The following is a 14,466-nucleotide window of genomic DNA, read 5'->3' as shown; positions in this document are numbered from 1 at the left end:
CTAGAGACCCATTATTTGGTTCATTCAACATTTACTTGAGTCTTTTGTGTGCCAGGCCCTGTGGATCCAGTCCCTGCCCATGAGGAGCCTCTGTATTGATGCGGGGGACAATGAGGACAAAGGCAGCTGTGATTTGGGGTGAAGTATGCTAGACGTGGAGGCACACTGGGCCCTTGGGAACCCAACTGGGGGACCTGGCCTGGCCCAGCCCTTGGGGTCAGAGATTTCCCAGGGAGATGACTTCCAAGTTGAGTGTTGGAACACAAATATCAGTGAGGTGGGTGAGAAGAAGGGCTTTTATCCACGATGTTTGCAGGACACTCATTCTCTCTTGTGTCCCCAGTCTCAGCAGGGACACAGGAGAGAATGAGGCCAGAAGCTGTGGTTCTAGTGTGAGACAGCCAAGCCACAGAGAATCAAAATTTAGTGTGGCAATGAACAGCCTGGGTCTAGAGTCAGATTAATTTTTTTTAAATTATATTTTTTGAGACAGAGTCTCGCTCTGTTGCCCAGGCTTGCACCACCACGCCCGGCTAATTTTTGTATTTTTAGTAGAGACGGGGTTTCACCATGTTGCCCAGGCTGTCTTGAACTCCTGACCTCCAGTGATCCGCCCACCTCAGCCTCCCAAAGTGCTGGGATTACAAGCGTGAGCCACAGCGCCTGGGCTAATTTTTTATTTAAAAAATTGTGTTCCATTCCTCTGGCCTTCTGATAGAGTCAGATATATTGATTTCATATGCTCACTCTCACCTTTGCTAGCTAGATCTTGGGTGAGTTCCTTCCTGTTTTGAGTTTCAGTTGCTTCATCTGCAGATCAAAATAGTAACAGCATCATATAGGGGTTAAGGGCATGGGTTCTGGGTCCAAGGGCCCTGGGTCAAATCCCACTGAATCCATTCCTGGATCCAGTTCAGGATCAGTTCATGTGCCTCAAATGGGGCCAGGGGATTGACTTCCAAGAGGGCTCACCCACATGGCCAGCAAGCTGGCTGGGGCTGCTGACCAGGGGCCACGATTCCCCTCCATGGGGCTGCTGATCCTCGCAGTGTGGCGGCTGGGTTCCATGAGGGAGTGTCCTGTGATACAGAAAGTGGCATATGCCGGCCTAGATGCAGACCCTAGCACAGGGCCACTTCCACGTCTTGGTCCAGCAGTCACACAGCCTACTCAGATCCAAGGAGTGGGGACATAGACCCCGCATCTTAACAGGAGGACGCTCAAATTTGCAGCCCTCTTTAAGCTACATAATCTACTCCATGGAGTTTTGAAAGGTTAATTTATGTAGCACCCCCATAACCACACCTGCTATGCAAAAAATGCTAAATATATATTATTACCAGTATTAGTCCGGGCACGGTGGCTCACGTCTGTGATCCCAACACTGGGAGGCTGAGGTGGGCGGATCACTTGAGGTCGGGAGTTCATGATAAGCCTGGCCAACATGGCAAAACCCCATCTCTACTAAAAATAACAAAAATTAGCCGGGTGTGGTGGTGCGTGCCTGTTCTCCCAGGGAGAATCACTTGAACCCGGGAGATGGAGCCTGCAGTGAGCTGAGGCACTCACTGGGCGACAGAACGAGACTCCATCTCAAAAAATATATATATTACCAGTATTATTACTGGTGAGAACTGGGCCAGAGTAAGCTTAGAGGACTGGGAGCTGAGCAGAGGCCCTAAGCTCAGCATGGGATGGTGGGAAAAGCTTTCAGAAGGAGTCAATGGTCTGACCATCCTGGTCCCAAGTCCAGCTTCTCCCTCTGGCTGTGCAACCTCCTGCAGGTCCCTTGACCACTCTGAGCCTAAGTCTCCTGGCCTGCAAAGTGAGTATAATGACACTCAGCTTACAGGGTGTTTAGAAGTGTTCATCCTGATAATGCATAGGAAACATTTAGCGTAGTTCCTGGCTCAAACTAAGTGGTAATTATTATGGTTCTTAATAAGGTAAGACCTGAAGGACAAGTTGTGGTTTAGCCAGGTTGGAGGGAGGTGGAGAGTGGGAGGTGGAGAGCGGGAGAGAGGACTGGGAGGTGAGATGGGCGGGCAGGATAAGAATGGCAGGATGTTCAAGTGCTTGAGTAGGGGGTGTGCGTGAGTTTGCTTTGAAGCTTGGATGTCTCCAGAGGGCGCTGGGGAGCCAGGGGAGGGCTGTGAGCAGAGGGACGCAGGTTCAGCTCTGGGTATACAAGGACCCTGGCAGGGACTGGAGGAGACTGGGCAGAGGAGGGAGACGGGGCAGGAAGAGAAGACAGAGCCTGGCCAGTGAGAACTAGGGGGAGGAGGTTTGGACTCAGATCGACAGTGGTGACAGGGAGGGAGGAGGTAGGAATGTTCTCCAGCATTTGCGAAGACAGTGAAGCCGTCCTGGAGGTGTGAGGAAGTTTGGGTTAGAGGAAAGATTCTGAGTTTAGTGGGACACAGTCCATGTGAGGGCCTCGGGGATGCGGAAATGCAGCTCTGGTCTCAGGATAGAGGCCCTGGCAGGAGATAGCACCTGGAGACTTGGTTCTGAGGGCAACAGAGAGCCGTGGGAGGGTTTGGAGCAGAGGAGGAGCAGGGTCAGATGTATCTGAGGCTGCAGGCAAGACACAGTGGAAGGGGCCAGGAGGCTGGGGAGGAGGAAGCCTGCTCTGAAGCTATGGCCATCAGAGGTGGGGCTCTCAGAAAGGTCACCTCACCCTTCTCCAGGAAGTTCCTGGCTTTGTCTCACAAATTTGCTACCACATTTTTAGCTGGGAATGTTTTCTCCAGCTTCCCCCTGGGGGTGGGGAGTGCAGGGATCAGGCTGGGCCTCCCTGCAGATGGGACCAGCTAATGAAGAGAGTGGGGTGGGGTGGGCAGCTCAGCCACCACATCGGGATTGGGGATCCTGGCACCTCCCTCTGGGTCTGGCTCCCTTCCCCTCCCAGGAAGCTAAGCTACCAGTCCTGTTGGACTCGTCTGACCCGGCAGGGATGGGTGCAGTCCTGGGTCTCTCTCCAGTGTCCTTTCAGTGAGGCCAGCACCATGGACACCCCACAGGCTCTGCCACTCTTCTTACTCCTGGGTAAGTTCCCTGCTCAGTCCCCTCTCCACCAGTCCCCCTGAGCAGCCTCCCCCAACGCCTTCCTCTCTTCTCTGCAGCCTCCTTGGTAGGGGTCCTCACCCTCAGAGCCTCTTCTGGACTTCAGCAAACCAACTTCTCCTCTGCCTTCCCTTCGGACTCAAAGAGCTCTTCCCAGGGGCTGGGTGCGGAAGTTCCCTACATCAAACCTCCCAGATGGAAAGTTCAAGATCAGTCCCTGGATTCAAAAGCCTCTGCTGGAATCTCTGATTCCAGCTGGTTTCCTGAGGCCCTGAGTTCCAACATGTCTGGGTCCTTCTGGTCAAATGTTTCTGCTGAGGGCCAAGATTTGAGCCCGGTTTCCCCCTTCTCTGAAACCCCTGGTTCTGAAGTATTTCCTGATATTTCAGATCCTCAAGTTCCTGCCAAAGACCCCAAGCCTTCCTTCACTGTTAAGACTCCAGCTTCAAACATTTCTACTCAAGTCTCCAATACCAAACTGTCTGTTGAGGCCCCAGATTCAAAATTCTCCCCGGATGATATGGATCTTAAACTCTCTGCCCAGAGCCCTGAATCCAAATTTTCTGCAGAGACTCACTCAGCTGCAAGCTTCCCCCAGCAGGTGGGGGGCCCACTCGCTGTGCTGGTGGGGACCACCATCCGGCTCCCCCTGGTCCCAGTCCCCAACCCTGGGCCCCCCACCTCTCTGGTGGTCTGGCGCCGGGGCTCAAAGGTGCTGGCAGCTGGGGGCCTGGGGCCAGGGGCACCTCTGATCAGCCTGGACCCTGCTCACCGAGACCGCCTGCGATTTGACCAGGCCCGGGGGGTTCTGGAGCTCGCCTCTGCCCAGCTGGACGATGCAGGAGTCTACACGGCTGAGGTCATCCGGGCAGGGGTCTCCCGGCAGACTCGCGAGTTCACGGTGGGTGTGTATGGTAAGTGGGCCCTGGCGTCCGGCATGCAGGCGGCAGGGGCTGCTCTGCTCTGCCAGGCTTCGGGCAAGTCACGGGGCTGTGGGGTCCCTGGATAGGAGAAGAGGACTTCTGGGTTGAGGAAGGGAGGAAAAAAGCTAGAGGTCAAGGCAGGGGTGTCTGAGCAAAAGTGGACCTGGGATGGAGACTCCTGGGGGCCTGAACTCCCAGGACTGAGGGAGGAGGAGGAGGCTAGGAGCCTCTTCTGGCGAACTCCTGGGTCCCGGAGAGGAGGGGTCTGGGGGCTCAAACTCATGGGTTTATGAGAGGAGAGGGATGGGGGCCGAGACTCCAGGGGCTTGGGAGCAGCGGCTGGGGCTCCCTCTAAGGGGACCAAAGATGGGCTCCAGGACTGGGTCCTGAGCCCATTCTCCCTCTCCCAGAGCCCCTACCCCAGCTGTCGGTTCAGCCCAAGGCGCCAGAGACAGAGGAGGGGGCGGCCGAGCTCCGGCTGCGCTGCGTGGGGTGGGGGCCAGGTCGCGGGGAGCTGAGCTGGAGCCGGGACGGACGCGCCCTGGAGGCGGCGGAATCCGAGGGAGCCGAGACGCCCCGGATCCGCTCAGAAGGCGACCAGCTGCTCATCGCGCGCCCTGTGCGCAGCGACCACGCCCGGTACACTTGCCGTGTCCGCAGCCCCTTCGGCCACAGGGAGGCTGCCGCCGACGTCAGCGTCTTCTGTGAGTGGGGGATGCCTCGGGTCGGGGACAGGGGGTCCTTGGGGAGAAGGGGGCTGGGGGCCCAGTCTCCGGGAGTCCTAGCGGAGTCCCAGGTGGCCCTGACACTCGCGGTCCCGACCCCTCCTCCCTCCAGACGGCCCGGACCCGCCGATCATCACGGTCTCCTCGGACCGCGACGCCGCGCCTGCCCTCTTTGTCACCGCGGGCAGTAACGTGACCTTGCGCTGCGCCGCCGCCTCGCGGCCGCCCGCCGACATCACGTGGAGCCTGGCGGACCCGGCCGAGGCCGCGGTGCCCGCGGGGTCGCGCCTCCTGCTGCCCGCGGTCGGGCCGGGCCACGCAGGCACCTACGCCTGCCTGGCGGCGAACCCGCGCACCGGCCGCCGCCGCCGCTCGCTGCTCAACCTCACCGTGGCGGGTGAGAGGCTGGGGCGGGAGTAGGGGAATGCCTGGGAGAGGGGCGGGGCCAGAATGGGGGCGGGGCTAGATGAAAGGGGCGGGGTCAGCGAGGAGGACCAGCATACCGGTGGGTGGGGCAGGGCCAGCGGGAGGGCGGGTCACCAAGAAGGAGCTGGGATACCCGTGGTGGGGCGGGGCCAGCGCGGAGGGGCGGAGACACCTAGGATAAGAGGCGGGGCCAGAAAGAGGATAAGGGAAGGAGCCAAATAGAAGGCAGGGATGACCAGGACTGACGGGCCGGCCCAGCACTGAGAGGGCGGACATTCCTGGGCATGGAACACTCAGCAAAGTCGACAGCGGAGTGAAATGGCAAAGAGTGGGAGTTAGAAAGGGAAAGAACTAAGTTGCTTGGGCAGGTAAGTGGGATCAGCAAAGGGAGAAGGTACTTGGGAAGGGGGGAGGAGTCACCAGGGAAAGGGGCGAGGTCATTTGGAAAGCGGGCAGAATTGTCTTAGAAAGGGGACGGGGTCCACAAGGAAGGGCGGAGATATCTGGGAAAAGGGGAGGCTTCTCGGAGGGCAATCCAGGAGGGGGCGAAGTAACCTGGCAGAAGTGGGTGGAGCTGGAAAGGAAGGGGCTGAGTTACGTTTGGGAAGAGAAATATCATTGTGTGAAGATGCAGTTTTCTTAAGAAAGTTGGGCAGTCAGCAGGGCTGCGGGCTACCCACTTAGCGGGGAAGTTAATGGGAAAAGGGAACGGGATGGCAAGAAAAGTGGGGAGTGTGAGCGTCTATGGGGCGGGGCTAGTGAAGAAGGGTGGAGTCACCGCGCGGAGAGGCGGGGCTGGAGAAGAAATAAGAAAGGGACTCCATCTTCATTCCCTCTTCTCTCCGCAGACCTGCCCCCCGGGGCCCCACAGTGCTCAGTTGAAGGGGGTCCCGGGGACCGCAGCCTCCGCTTCCGCTGCTCGTGGCCCGGCGGGGTCCCTGCTGCCTCCCTGCAGTTCCAGGGTCTCCCCGAAGGCATCCGCGCCGGGCCAGTGTCCTCGGTGCTGCTGGCGGCCGTCCCCGCCCACCCCCGGTTCAGCGGCATCCCCATCACCTGCCTTGCTCGTCACCTGGTGGCCACACGTACCTGCACAGTCACGCCGGGTGAGAGGGCGCGGGGCTTTTTTGCTGTTTCTGGAGGAGGAGGGAGACTTTTTCTTTGGTCCTTCGAAAATTCTGAAGGGGTATGGGGTACATCCTTAGTCCAAGAAAGAGGCAGGACTTCACTGTCTTCAAACTAGAAAAGGGACAAAGATTTTCCTATACCTCATGGTGGGGGGAGGGGGTGCAGGGATGGGGGTATTTTTCTGGACACAGGAAGAAGGCCATCACTTTCACACGTGTTCAGAGAGAAAGCAGTGATATTTTAAAAAGTAACAAGGCTGGGCGCAATAATCGCAGCACTTTGGTAGCTGGGGGCGGGAGGATTGCTTGAGCCTAGGAGTTCAAGACCAGCCTGGGCAGTGTGGCAAGACCCAGTCTTGTAATTATTATTGCTACAAAATAATAATAATAATAAAGAAGAATGAATAGCTGAAAATAATATGAGTTTCCCAGTACAGGGCCTGCTCCTATGGTATGTGTTCAATAAGTGTTTGATGAGGAAATCAGATAATAAATGAATGAATGAATGAATGAGCTAATGAGTGAGTAAATTGGCAGTTCTTTCTCAGGTGGCCAAAGCGCCGGGGCTTACCACCATCTGATTTAAAGTAGGGCATAGGATCTGTTCTTTGAATCCAAGGTAAGGTCTTGACTTTCTTAACTGGACTTCTCCCACCGGCAGAGGCCCCCCGAGAGGTGCTGCTGCATCCGCTGGTGGCAGAGACACGGTTGGGGGAGGCAGAGGTGGCACTGGAGGCCTCTGGTTGTCCCCCACCCTCACGGGCATCCTGGGCCCGGGAAGGGCGGCCCCTGGCTCCCGGAGGCGGGAGTCGCCTGTGGCTCAGTCGAGATGGGCGGAAACTCCACATCGGCAACTTCAGCCTGGATTGGGACCTGGGAAATTACTCTGTGCTGTGCAGTGGGGCGCTGGGTGCTGGCGGTGACCAGATCACCCTCATTGGTGAGCCGCGTTATTTCAAAAATCCCAGAAGTCCAGGTCCCCAGCCGCTGCAGCCCTCAGACCCAGAAGTTCAGGCCCCAGACCTCTCCTCCCTCAGACCTCGGATCCAGGCCCCCAGCCCCTCCTCCCTCAGACCCAAGGGTCTAGCCCCAGCCCCTCTTCCCTCAGACCCAGGAGTCCAGGTCACCAGCCCCTTCCTCCCTCAGACCCAGGAGTCCAGGAACCCAGCCCCCTCCTCCCTCAGACCCAGGAGCCCAGCCCCCCAGCCCCCTTCCCTCTCCCCTCTAGCACCCAAGAATCCAGCCTCCCCCACATCCCTCTAGGACCCTCCATATCCTCGTGGAGGCTTCAGAGAGCCAGAGATGCAGCCGTGCTGACTTGGGATGTGGAGCGTGGGGCCCTGATCAGCAATTTTGAGATCCAGGCATGGCCAGATGGGCCTGCTCTGGGCAGGACTTCCACCTACAGGGACTGGGTCTCCCTGCTCATCCTGGGGCCTCAGGAGCGGTCAGCCGTGGTGCCCCTTCCACCTCGGAACCCAGGGACCTGGACCTTTCGAATCCTGCCCATCCTGGGGGGCCAGCCAGGGACTCCATCACAAAGCCGGGTCTACCAGGCCGGTGAGTTGGGGCTGTCCGAGTAGACCTTCTCTGTTCTGCCAGGTCCTCCGTGTCTCCCTATTTTAGTGTCCTGGGGCCTGCCCTAACAAAGTACCATGAACTGCATGGTTTGAGACTACCGGAATTTCTTCTCTCACAGGTCTGGAGATCAGAAGTCTAAAATCAAGGTGTCGGCTGGGCGCGGTGGCTCATGCCTGTAATCCTAGCACTTTGGGAGGCCGAGGCGGGTGGATCACGAGGTCGGGAGATCGAGACCATCCTGGCTAACATGGTGAAACCCCATCTCTACTAAAAATACAAAAAATTAGCCGGGCGTGGTGGCGGGCGCCTGTAGTCCCAGCTACTCGGGAGGCTGAGGCAGGAGAATGGCGCGAACCCAGGAGGCGGAGCTTGCAGTGAGCCGAGATCATCCACTGCACTCCAGCCTGGGTGAAAGAGCCAGACTGTCTCAAAAAAAAAAAAAAAAAATCAAGGTCTCGACAGGGTCCTACTCCCTCTGAGACCCTGTGTAGAATCCAACTTTGTCTCTTCCTAGCTCCCGGTGGCGGCTGTTTCATCCTTGGCATTCCTTGACTTGCGGCTGCATCACTCCAACCTCTGCCTCCAGCTTCCCACAGGCTTCTTCCTGTGTGTGTTCTTCTTCTTTTCTTCTTCTTCTCCTTCTCCTTCTCCTTCTCCTTCTTCTTTCTTTTCTTCTTCTTCTTCTTTCTTTTCTTCTTCTTCTTTCTTCTTCCTTTTCTTCTTCTTCTTCTTCTTCTTCTCCTTCTCCTTCTCCTTCTCCTTCTCTTCCTCCTCCTCTCTTCCTCTTCCTCTTCCTCCTCCTCTTCCTCCTCTTCCTCTTCTTCTTTCTTCTTCTTCTTTCTTTTTCTTCTTCTTTCTTTTCTTCTTCTTTCTTCTTCTTCTTCTTTTTCTTCTTCTTTTTTTCTTCTTCTTCTTTCTTCTTCTTTTTCTTCTTCTTTTCTTCTTCTTCTTTTCTTTTTCTTCTTTTTCTTTTTCTTCTTCTTCTCCTTCTTCTTCTTTTTTTTTTTGAGACAGAGTTTTGCTCTTGTAGCCCAGGCTGGAGTGCAATGGCATGATCTCGGCTCACCGCAACTTCCACCTCCCAGATTCAAGTGATTCTCCTGCCTCAGCCTCCCTAGTAGCTAGGATTACAGGCATGCGCCACCACACCCAGCTAATTTTTGTATTAGTAGAGATGGGATTTCACCATGTTGGCCAGGCTGGTCTTGAACTCCTGACCTCAGGTGACCCACACACCTTGGCCTCCCAAAGTGCTGGGATTACAGGTGTGAGCTACTGCACCTGGCTTCTGTCCTCTTCTTTTAAGGACACCAGTTATATTGGATTAGGGTCCACCCTAATGACCTCAAATTGACTTGGTTACATCTTCAAAGACCTTATTCCAAAATAAAGTCACATTCACAGGAACAGGGGTTAGGACTTCAACATATGTTTTTCTTTTGGAGTAGGCACAATTTAGCTGATAACATGCCTCCATTGGAGTGTCTCAGGATTTAGTCCTCACTCCCCAAAGTGATCATGTTCGCGCTCATGGCCTTCAATAACATTGATGACTCCCAAATATCTTATCCTGGGCCCTGACTTCTCTCTTGAAAAGGATGCTCCCTACTTAAGATCTTCACTTTTTGGGGAGGTGGGGGGTGTGGACAGAGTGTTGCTCTGTCACCCAGGCTGGAGTGCAGCTAACTGGAACCTCCACCTCCTGGGTTCAAGTGATTCTCCTGCCTCAGCCTTCAGAGTAGCTGGGATTACAGGTGTGAGCCACCATGCCTAGCTAATTTTTTTTGAATTTTTAGCAGAGACAGAGTTTTGCCATGTTGGCCAGGCTGGTCTTGAGCTCCTGACCTCAAGTGATCTGCCTGCCTCGGCCTCCCAAAGTGCTGGGATTACAGGTGTGAGTCAAGATCTTCACTTTGGATGTCCAATTAGCATCCCAAATGTCATATGCCCAAAACAGATCTTTTGATGTTTTCCCTCAAAACTGCATCCTCCAACCCTCCAGTCTTCCCCATCCTCATAAATGTCACCACTTACAGGCCACATCAGCCCTGACATCCTAATTGCCAGCAAGTTCGGTCCATTTTCCTTCTAAAATATTTTCCATCTTCACCCCAAGACTCTGGTCAAACACAGCATCCTCTCTTGCCTGGACTGCAACAGCAGTTTATTTGGTCTCTTTATACTCCGTCTTGCTGTCAGATAATGCATTCTCCATATAGAAGCCAAAATTATGCAAATCAGATCATGAGGCTGCCCTACATAAAAGCCTTCCATTAATTTCTGCAGGACCCCTTTAGGATCTGGTTCCTGGAAACCTTTTCTACTTCACCCTCCACCTCCAGCCCCATCCTTCCTTATCCTCCAACTACGCTGGCCTTCGTTGAACAGAGAAAGCTCTTTCCTAGTTCTGGGCCTTTGCATTTACTGTTTCCTCCTCTTGGAACGCCCTTTCCCCGGGTTTAGTATGACTGCCTCTGGTCTTTATTCTTCAAGTCTCTGTTCAAATGTTACTTCCTCAGGGACCTTAGCTCACCACTGTTTCTAAATATCACATCCCTTCCCATTATTCCTTTTTTGTTTTTTGTTTGTTTGTTTGTTTTATTTTTTTGAGACAAGGTCTCACTTTGTTGGCCAGACTAGAGTGCAGTGGCACGATCTGGGTTCACTGCAGCCTCAACATCCCCAGACTCAGGTGATCTTCTTACCTCAGTCCCCTGAATAGCTGGGGCTACAGGCCCAGCCACCGCACCTGGCTAGTTTTTCTATTTTTTGTAGAGACAGGATCTCGCTATGTTGCCCAGGCTGGTCTCCAACTCCTGGGCTCAAGTGATTGCCCACCTTGACCTCCCAAAGTGTTGGGAATCACAGGTGTGAGCCACCACACCCAACCCCCATTATCTCTATCACACCACTTTTTCTTTCTCAGGACAATCTGTGATTATGTTATGTATTGCTCATTTATTTCTGTCTTCTCTCCTAGAATTAAGCCCCATAAGGGTAGATATCTTTCCTGTTTGGCCCACCAATGAATCCTCACTACCTGTCTGAGAGCCAGGCACACCATAGTCACTCAGTAACTGTTAAATGAGTTGAGAGTGCTGGGGTCCCACATTCCTGGGTTCTGGAAGGGGAGGGACAGTGGGGGCTGGACTCTTGGGTCCCAGCACAGAGTTAGGGGGCTTAGGAAACTTGGGTCCAACCTTGGTTCCTGTTCCCCTTCTCTTTCTTCTCTTTGTCTCTTCCAGGCCCCACGTTGAGCCATGGGGCCATCGCCGGCATCGTCCTGGGCTCCCTGCTGGGCCTGGCGCTGCTAGCCGTACTTCTCCTCCTTTGCATCTGCTGCCTGTGCCGCTTTCGTGGTGAGCAAGGGGACTGGGGAAGGGGCAACTATGACCAACCAGGAGGGACCCTAGAAAGAGGCCTATGGAAGACCTGGCTGAGCCAATCAGTGCCGTCATAGGTCATCCATCCTGCCTGCCTACTGCCAAATCAGCCAATCAGCATAAGGCTCCACCTCTCAGACCAGCTTCCCTTGCTATTGGCTGGGTTGGCATGTTGGGGCAGCCAATCACGTGTTCCTGCTTCTCTTCCGCCTCTCAATCAGGAAAGACTCCTGAGAAAAAGAAGCAACCCTCTACCTTGGTCCCCGTGGTCACCCCCTCAGAAAAGAAGATGCACAGTGTGACCCCAGTGGAGATTTCATGGCCTTTGGACCTCAAAGTCCCGCTGGAGGACCACAGCTCAACTAGGGCCTACCAAGTGAGTGTGGGAGTGTGGGTGCCCTCATTTCCTCCTGGAATCGGGGCGGAACTTCTTGTATTACAGTCAGGGAGATGAGAGAGTCTCAATTATCTATCTCCAGTTTTACTTGTTAGTTTACAGTCTGTATAACTTTATCCTTTTTAAAAATGCATCGAAGTTGGACAGAGCTTCCCGCCCAACTTTGATGTATATTAAAATAAGAGTGAATTGCAGTTTCTTCTCCAAAGGAGGAAAATAGGATCTCTCTCTTTTTTTTTTTTTTTTTTTTTTTTTGGAGACAGAGTCTCACTCTGTTGCCCAGGCTGGAGTGCAGTGGCTCAATCTCGACTCACTGCAGCCTCCGCCTCCTGGGTTCAAGCGATTTTCCTGCCTCAGCCACTTGAGTAGCTGGGATTACAGGCAAGCACCACCACGCCTGACTGATTTTTGTATTTTTGGTACAGACAGGATTTCACCATGTTAGGCAGGCTGGTCCCGAACTCCTAACCTCAAGTGATCCGCCTACCTCGGCCTCCCAAAGTGCTGGGATTACAGGCATGAGCCACCACGCCCGGCCCCTCCTTTTCTCTTTCCCATAAAAATTGGGCAAGGCCCATTTTTCTCTATGAAGTGGGGTAGAGTTACCTCATTCCCCATAAAAGAGGGGTTGTTGTGACTGGGTGTGTTAGCTCATGCCTGTAATCCCAGCACTTCGGGAGGTTGAGGAGAGAGAATCGCTTGAGCTCAGGAGTTCTATACCAGTTTGGGCAACATAGGGATACCCCATCTCTACAAAAAATTTTAAAATTAGTCGGGCATGGTGGCACGTGCCTGTAGTCCCAGCTGCTAGGGAGGCTGAGGTGGGAGGATTGCTTGGGCCTGGGAGGTCAAGGCTGCAGTGAGCTCTAACGGTGCCACTGTACTCTAGCCTGGATGCTAGAGTGAGACCCTGTCTCAAAAAATAAAAGATAAAAAATAAAAAATAACAACTGGGTTGGGTTATTGGCTGGCTTCGCTCCACCAAGGATAGCCAGGCATTTTTTTTCCCCTCTCCAAATGGAGGGTTCCCAGATAATCTCTAAAAAGTTCAAGCAAGAACTAGAAAAAGTTAGGTGGGTGAGTCATGTCATATCCAGGGTACCTACTGAGTTCTCCCCTCACCCCACCTCTCTCTTCCAGGCCACAGACCCCAGTTCAGTTGTCTCTGTAGGCGGAGGCTCAAAGACTGTTCGGGCAGCCACACAGGTGTGATCAGAGCCAGTGGTCTGCCCTGCACAGGGCGTTTTGGGCCAGGACTTCCTATTTGACTCCACCAGCAGGCAGGGCCTGCTATGACTGAGGGTTGGACCCTGAAAGTGGGACTTTCTGTCTCCCTCTCTTGCTGCAGAAGAAGAGTCTTCCTGTATTTGTGCAAGTAAGGAGATGTGACTTCTTGGCTGGGAAACTCCTGCTGATGTAACTCTGTGATTTGCACAACCTCAAAGCCTCTGCACCAGACAGGCAGGGCTTGCTGTGTTGCCCTGAGCTAGAGAGGGAGCTTGGCCATGTTCTCTGAAAAGGTCCCCCTGCATTCACTTTGCCACCTGTAGGCCACACCCCATCCAGCTCCCAGCATCTTTATCTTAAAACAGATGAGATCATGTCACTCTTCTCTTTAAACGCTTCTATGGCCTGTGCATTTCTCTTCAGATATTATCCAAACTCCTCGTTGTGACCTTCAAAACCTTGTGGTCTGGCCTCTGTTGGCCTCCCTGACCTCCCCTCCCAATTCTTTCTCTGCCCCCCGACTCCAGTATCACAGTCTGTCTCTCAGCCACAATTTATTTTGCCCCTAGAGTTTTCTGTGCTTATAACACTTCTTTTTCCCGTATGTCATTCATTTCTCAAGTCTAAGAGTAACAGTTGCCATCTTAGACGACCGTTCCCTTACCCCTCCCTTAGTCTTGGGTTAAGTCCCAGAATCCTTGAATTTGCCATTCCTGATACATAAATATGTAATTACTTGTGTGGCCTGAGACTCTCTCTCTAAACTAAGGGCTTTACGAAAGCAGAGACCACATCATTATCTCAGCACTTAACCCAGAGTCTCGCACACAGCAGGCAATCAATAAATATTTGTTGACTGATCAAATGTTTTGGTGCCAGTGAAGAGTTGGGCTTGCTGCTGCTTTCTTCGGCGTCAGTCTTGCTTTTTCAGCTGGGTTTCTAATTGAGAATTTAGAGAGTGCATTGGTGAGGATTATTTTTCAGCTGGGTTCTAATTGAGAATTTAGAGTGCATTGGTGAGGATTCTTTTTCAGCTGGGTTCTAATTGAGAATTTAGACAGTGCATTGGTGAGGATTCTTTTTCAGCTGGGTTCTAATTGAGAGTTTAGAGAGTGCATTGGTGAGGATTCTTTTTTAGCTGGGTTCTAATTGAGAGTTTAGAGAGTGCATTGGTGAGGATTCTTTTTCAGTTGGGTTCTAATTGAGAGTTTAGAGAGTGCATTGGTGAGGATTCTTTCTACTGCAAGTAACAAAATAACATGGTGGCAAGAACTATGGAGGTGGCTGGTTTCAGGCTGGCTCAGCAGCTCAGTGATGCCATTAAAGACATGGGCCCTTTGCATCCATCTGCTCTGCCACCCTCAGTGGGTTGGCACATTGACTCTAAGCATGTTGCCTCATGTAGCAAGATGGTTGCTGCAGCTCCAGTCATCACATCTTCATACAACTGTATCCAAAGATAAAACGAAGGGGGCAGAACTTCCTCCCTATACATCTTCCCCACCCTCTACCTCCCTCTATCACTGCCTTCTTCCCTCTCATGGGGTGGGAGGGAAGCTTTCCTGGAAACGTACAAGCAAATTTCCATTTATGTCTCTTTGGCCCAAACTGGCC

The 14,466-nt window shown here is 53.4% G+C and overlaps 1 protein-coding gene across 1 annotated transcript; it reads left to right on the top strand.

The window, feature by feature from the left end:
* Positions 1–111: 111 nt before the first annotated feature.
* On the top strand, positions 112–13,717 carry VSIG10L (V-set and immunoglobulin domain containing 10 like). Its single transcript, XM_054464364.2, has 10 exons — positions 112–3,048; positions 3,126–3,980; positions 4,400–4,693; positions 4,827–5,111; positions 5,989–6,243; positions 6,926–7,204; positions 7,528–7,824; positions 11,091–11,204; positions 11,450–11,604; positions 12,766–13,717. The coding sequence occupies exons 1-10, from the start codon at positions 2,817–2,819 to the stop codon at positions 12,835–12,837; spliced, it is 2,838 nt and encodes a 945-aa protein (XP_054320339.2). The 5' UTR covers positions 112–2,816; the 3' UTR covers positions 12,838–13,717.
* The last annotated feature ends 749 nt before the right edge of the window (positions 13,718–14,466 follow it).

This window comes from Pongo pygmaeus, chromosome 20 (genome assembly GCF_028885625.2).
Source record: "Pongo pygmaeus isolate AG05252 chromosome 20, NHGRI_mPonPyg2-v2.0_pri, whole genome shotgun sequence".
Taxonomy (NCBI): Eukaryota; Metazoa; Chordata; class Mammalia; order Primates; family Hominidae; genus Pongo; species Pongo pygmaeus.
This window is presented reverse-complemented; position numbering and strand designations above follow the sequence as displayed.

Excerpts from the sequence above, each read along its gene's own strand:
- VSIG10L (XM_054464364.2), top strand. The coding sequence starts at position 2,817 with ATGAAGAGAGTGGGGTGGGGTGGGCAGCTCAGCCACCACATCGGGATT. Across the intron at positions 4,694-4,826 it reads CGCCGACGTCAGCGTCTTCT|ACGGCCCGGACCCGCCGATC; the intron begins GTGAGTGGGGGA and ends TCCTCCCTCCAG. Across the intron at positions 11,605-12,765 it reads GCTCAACTAGGGCCTACCAA|GCCACAGACCCCAGTTCAGT; the intron begins GTGAGTGTGGGA and ends TCTCTCTTCCAG.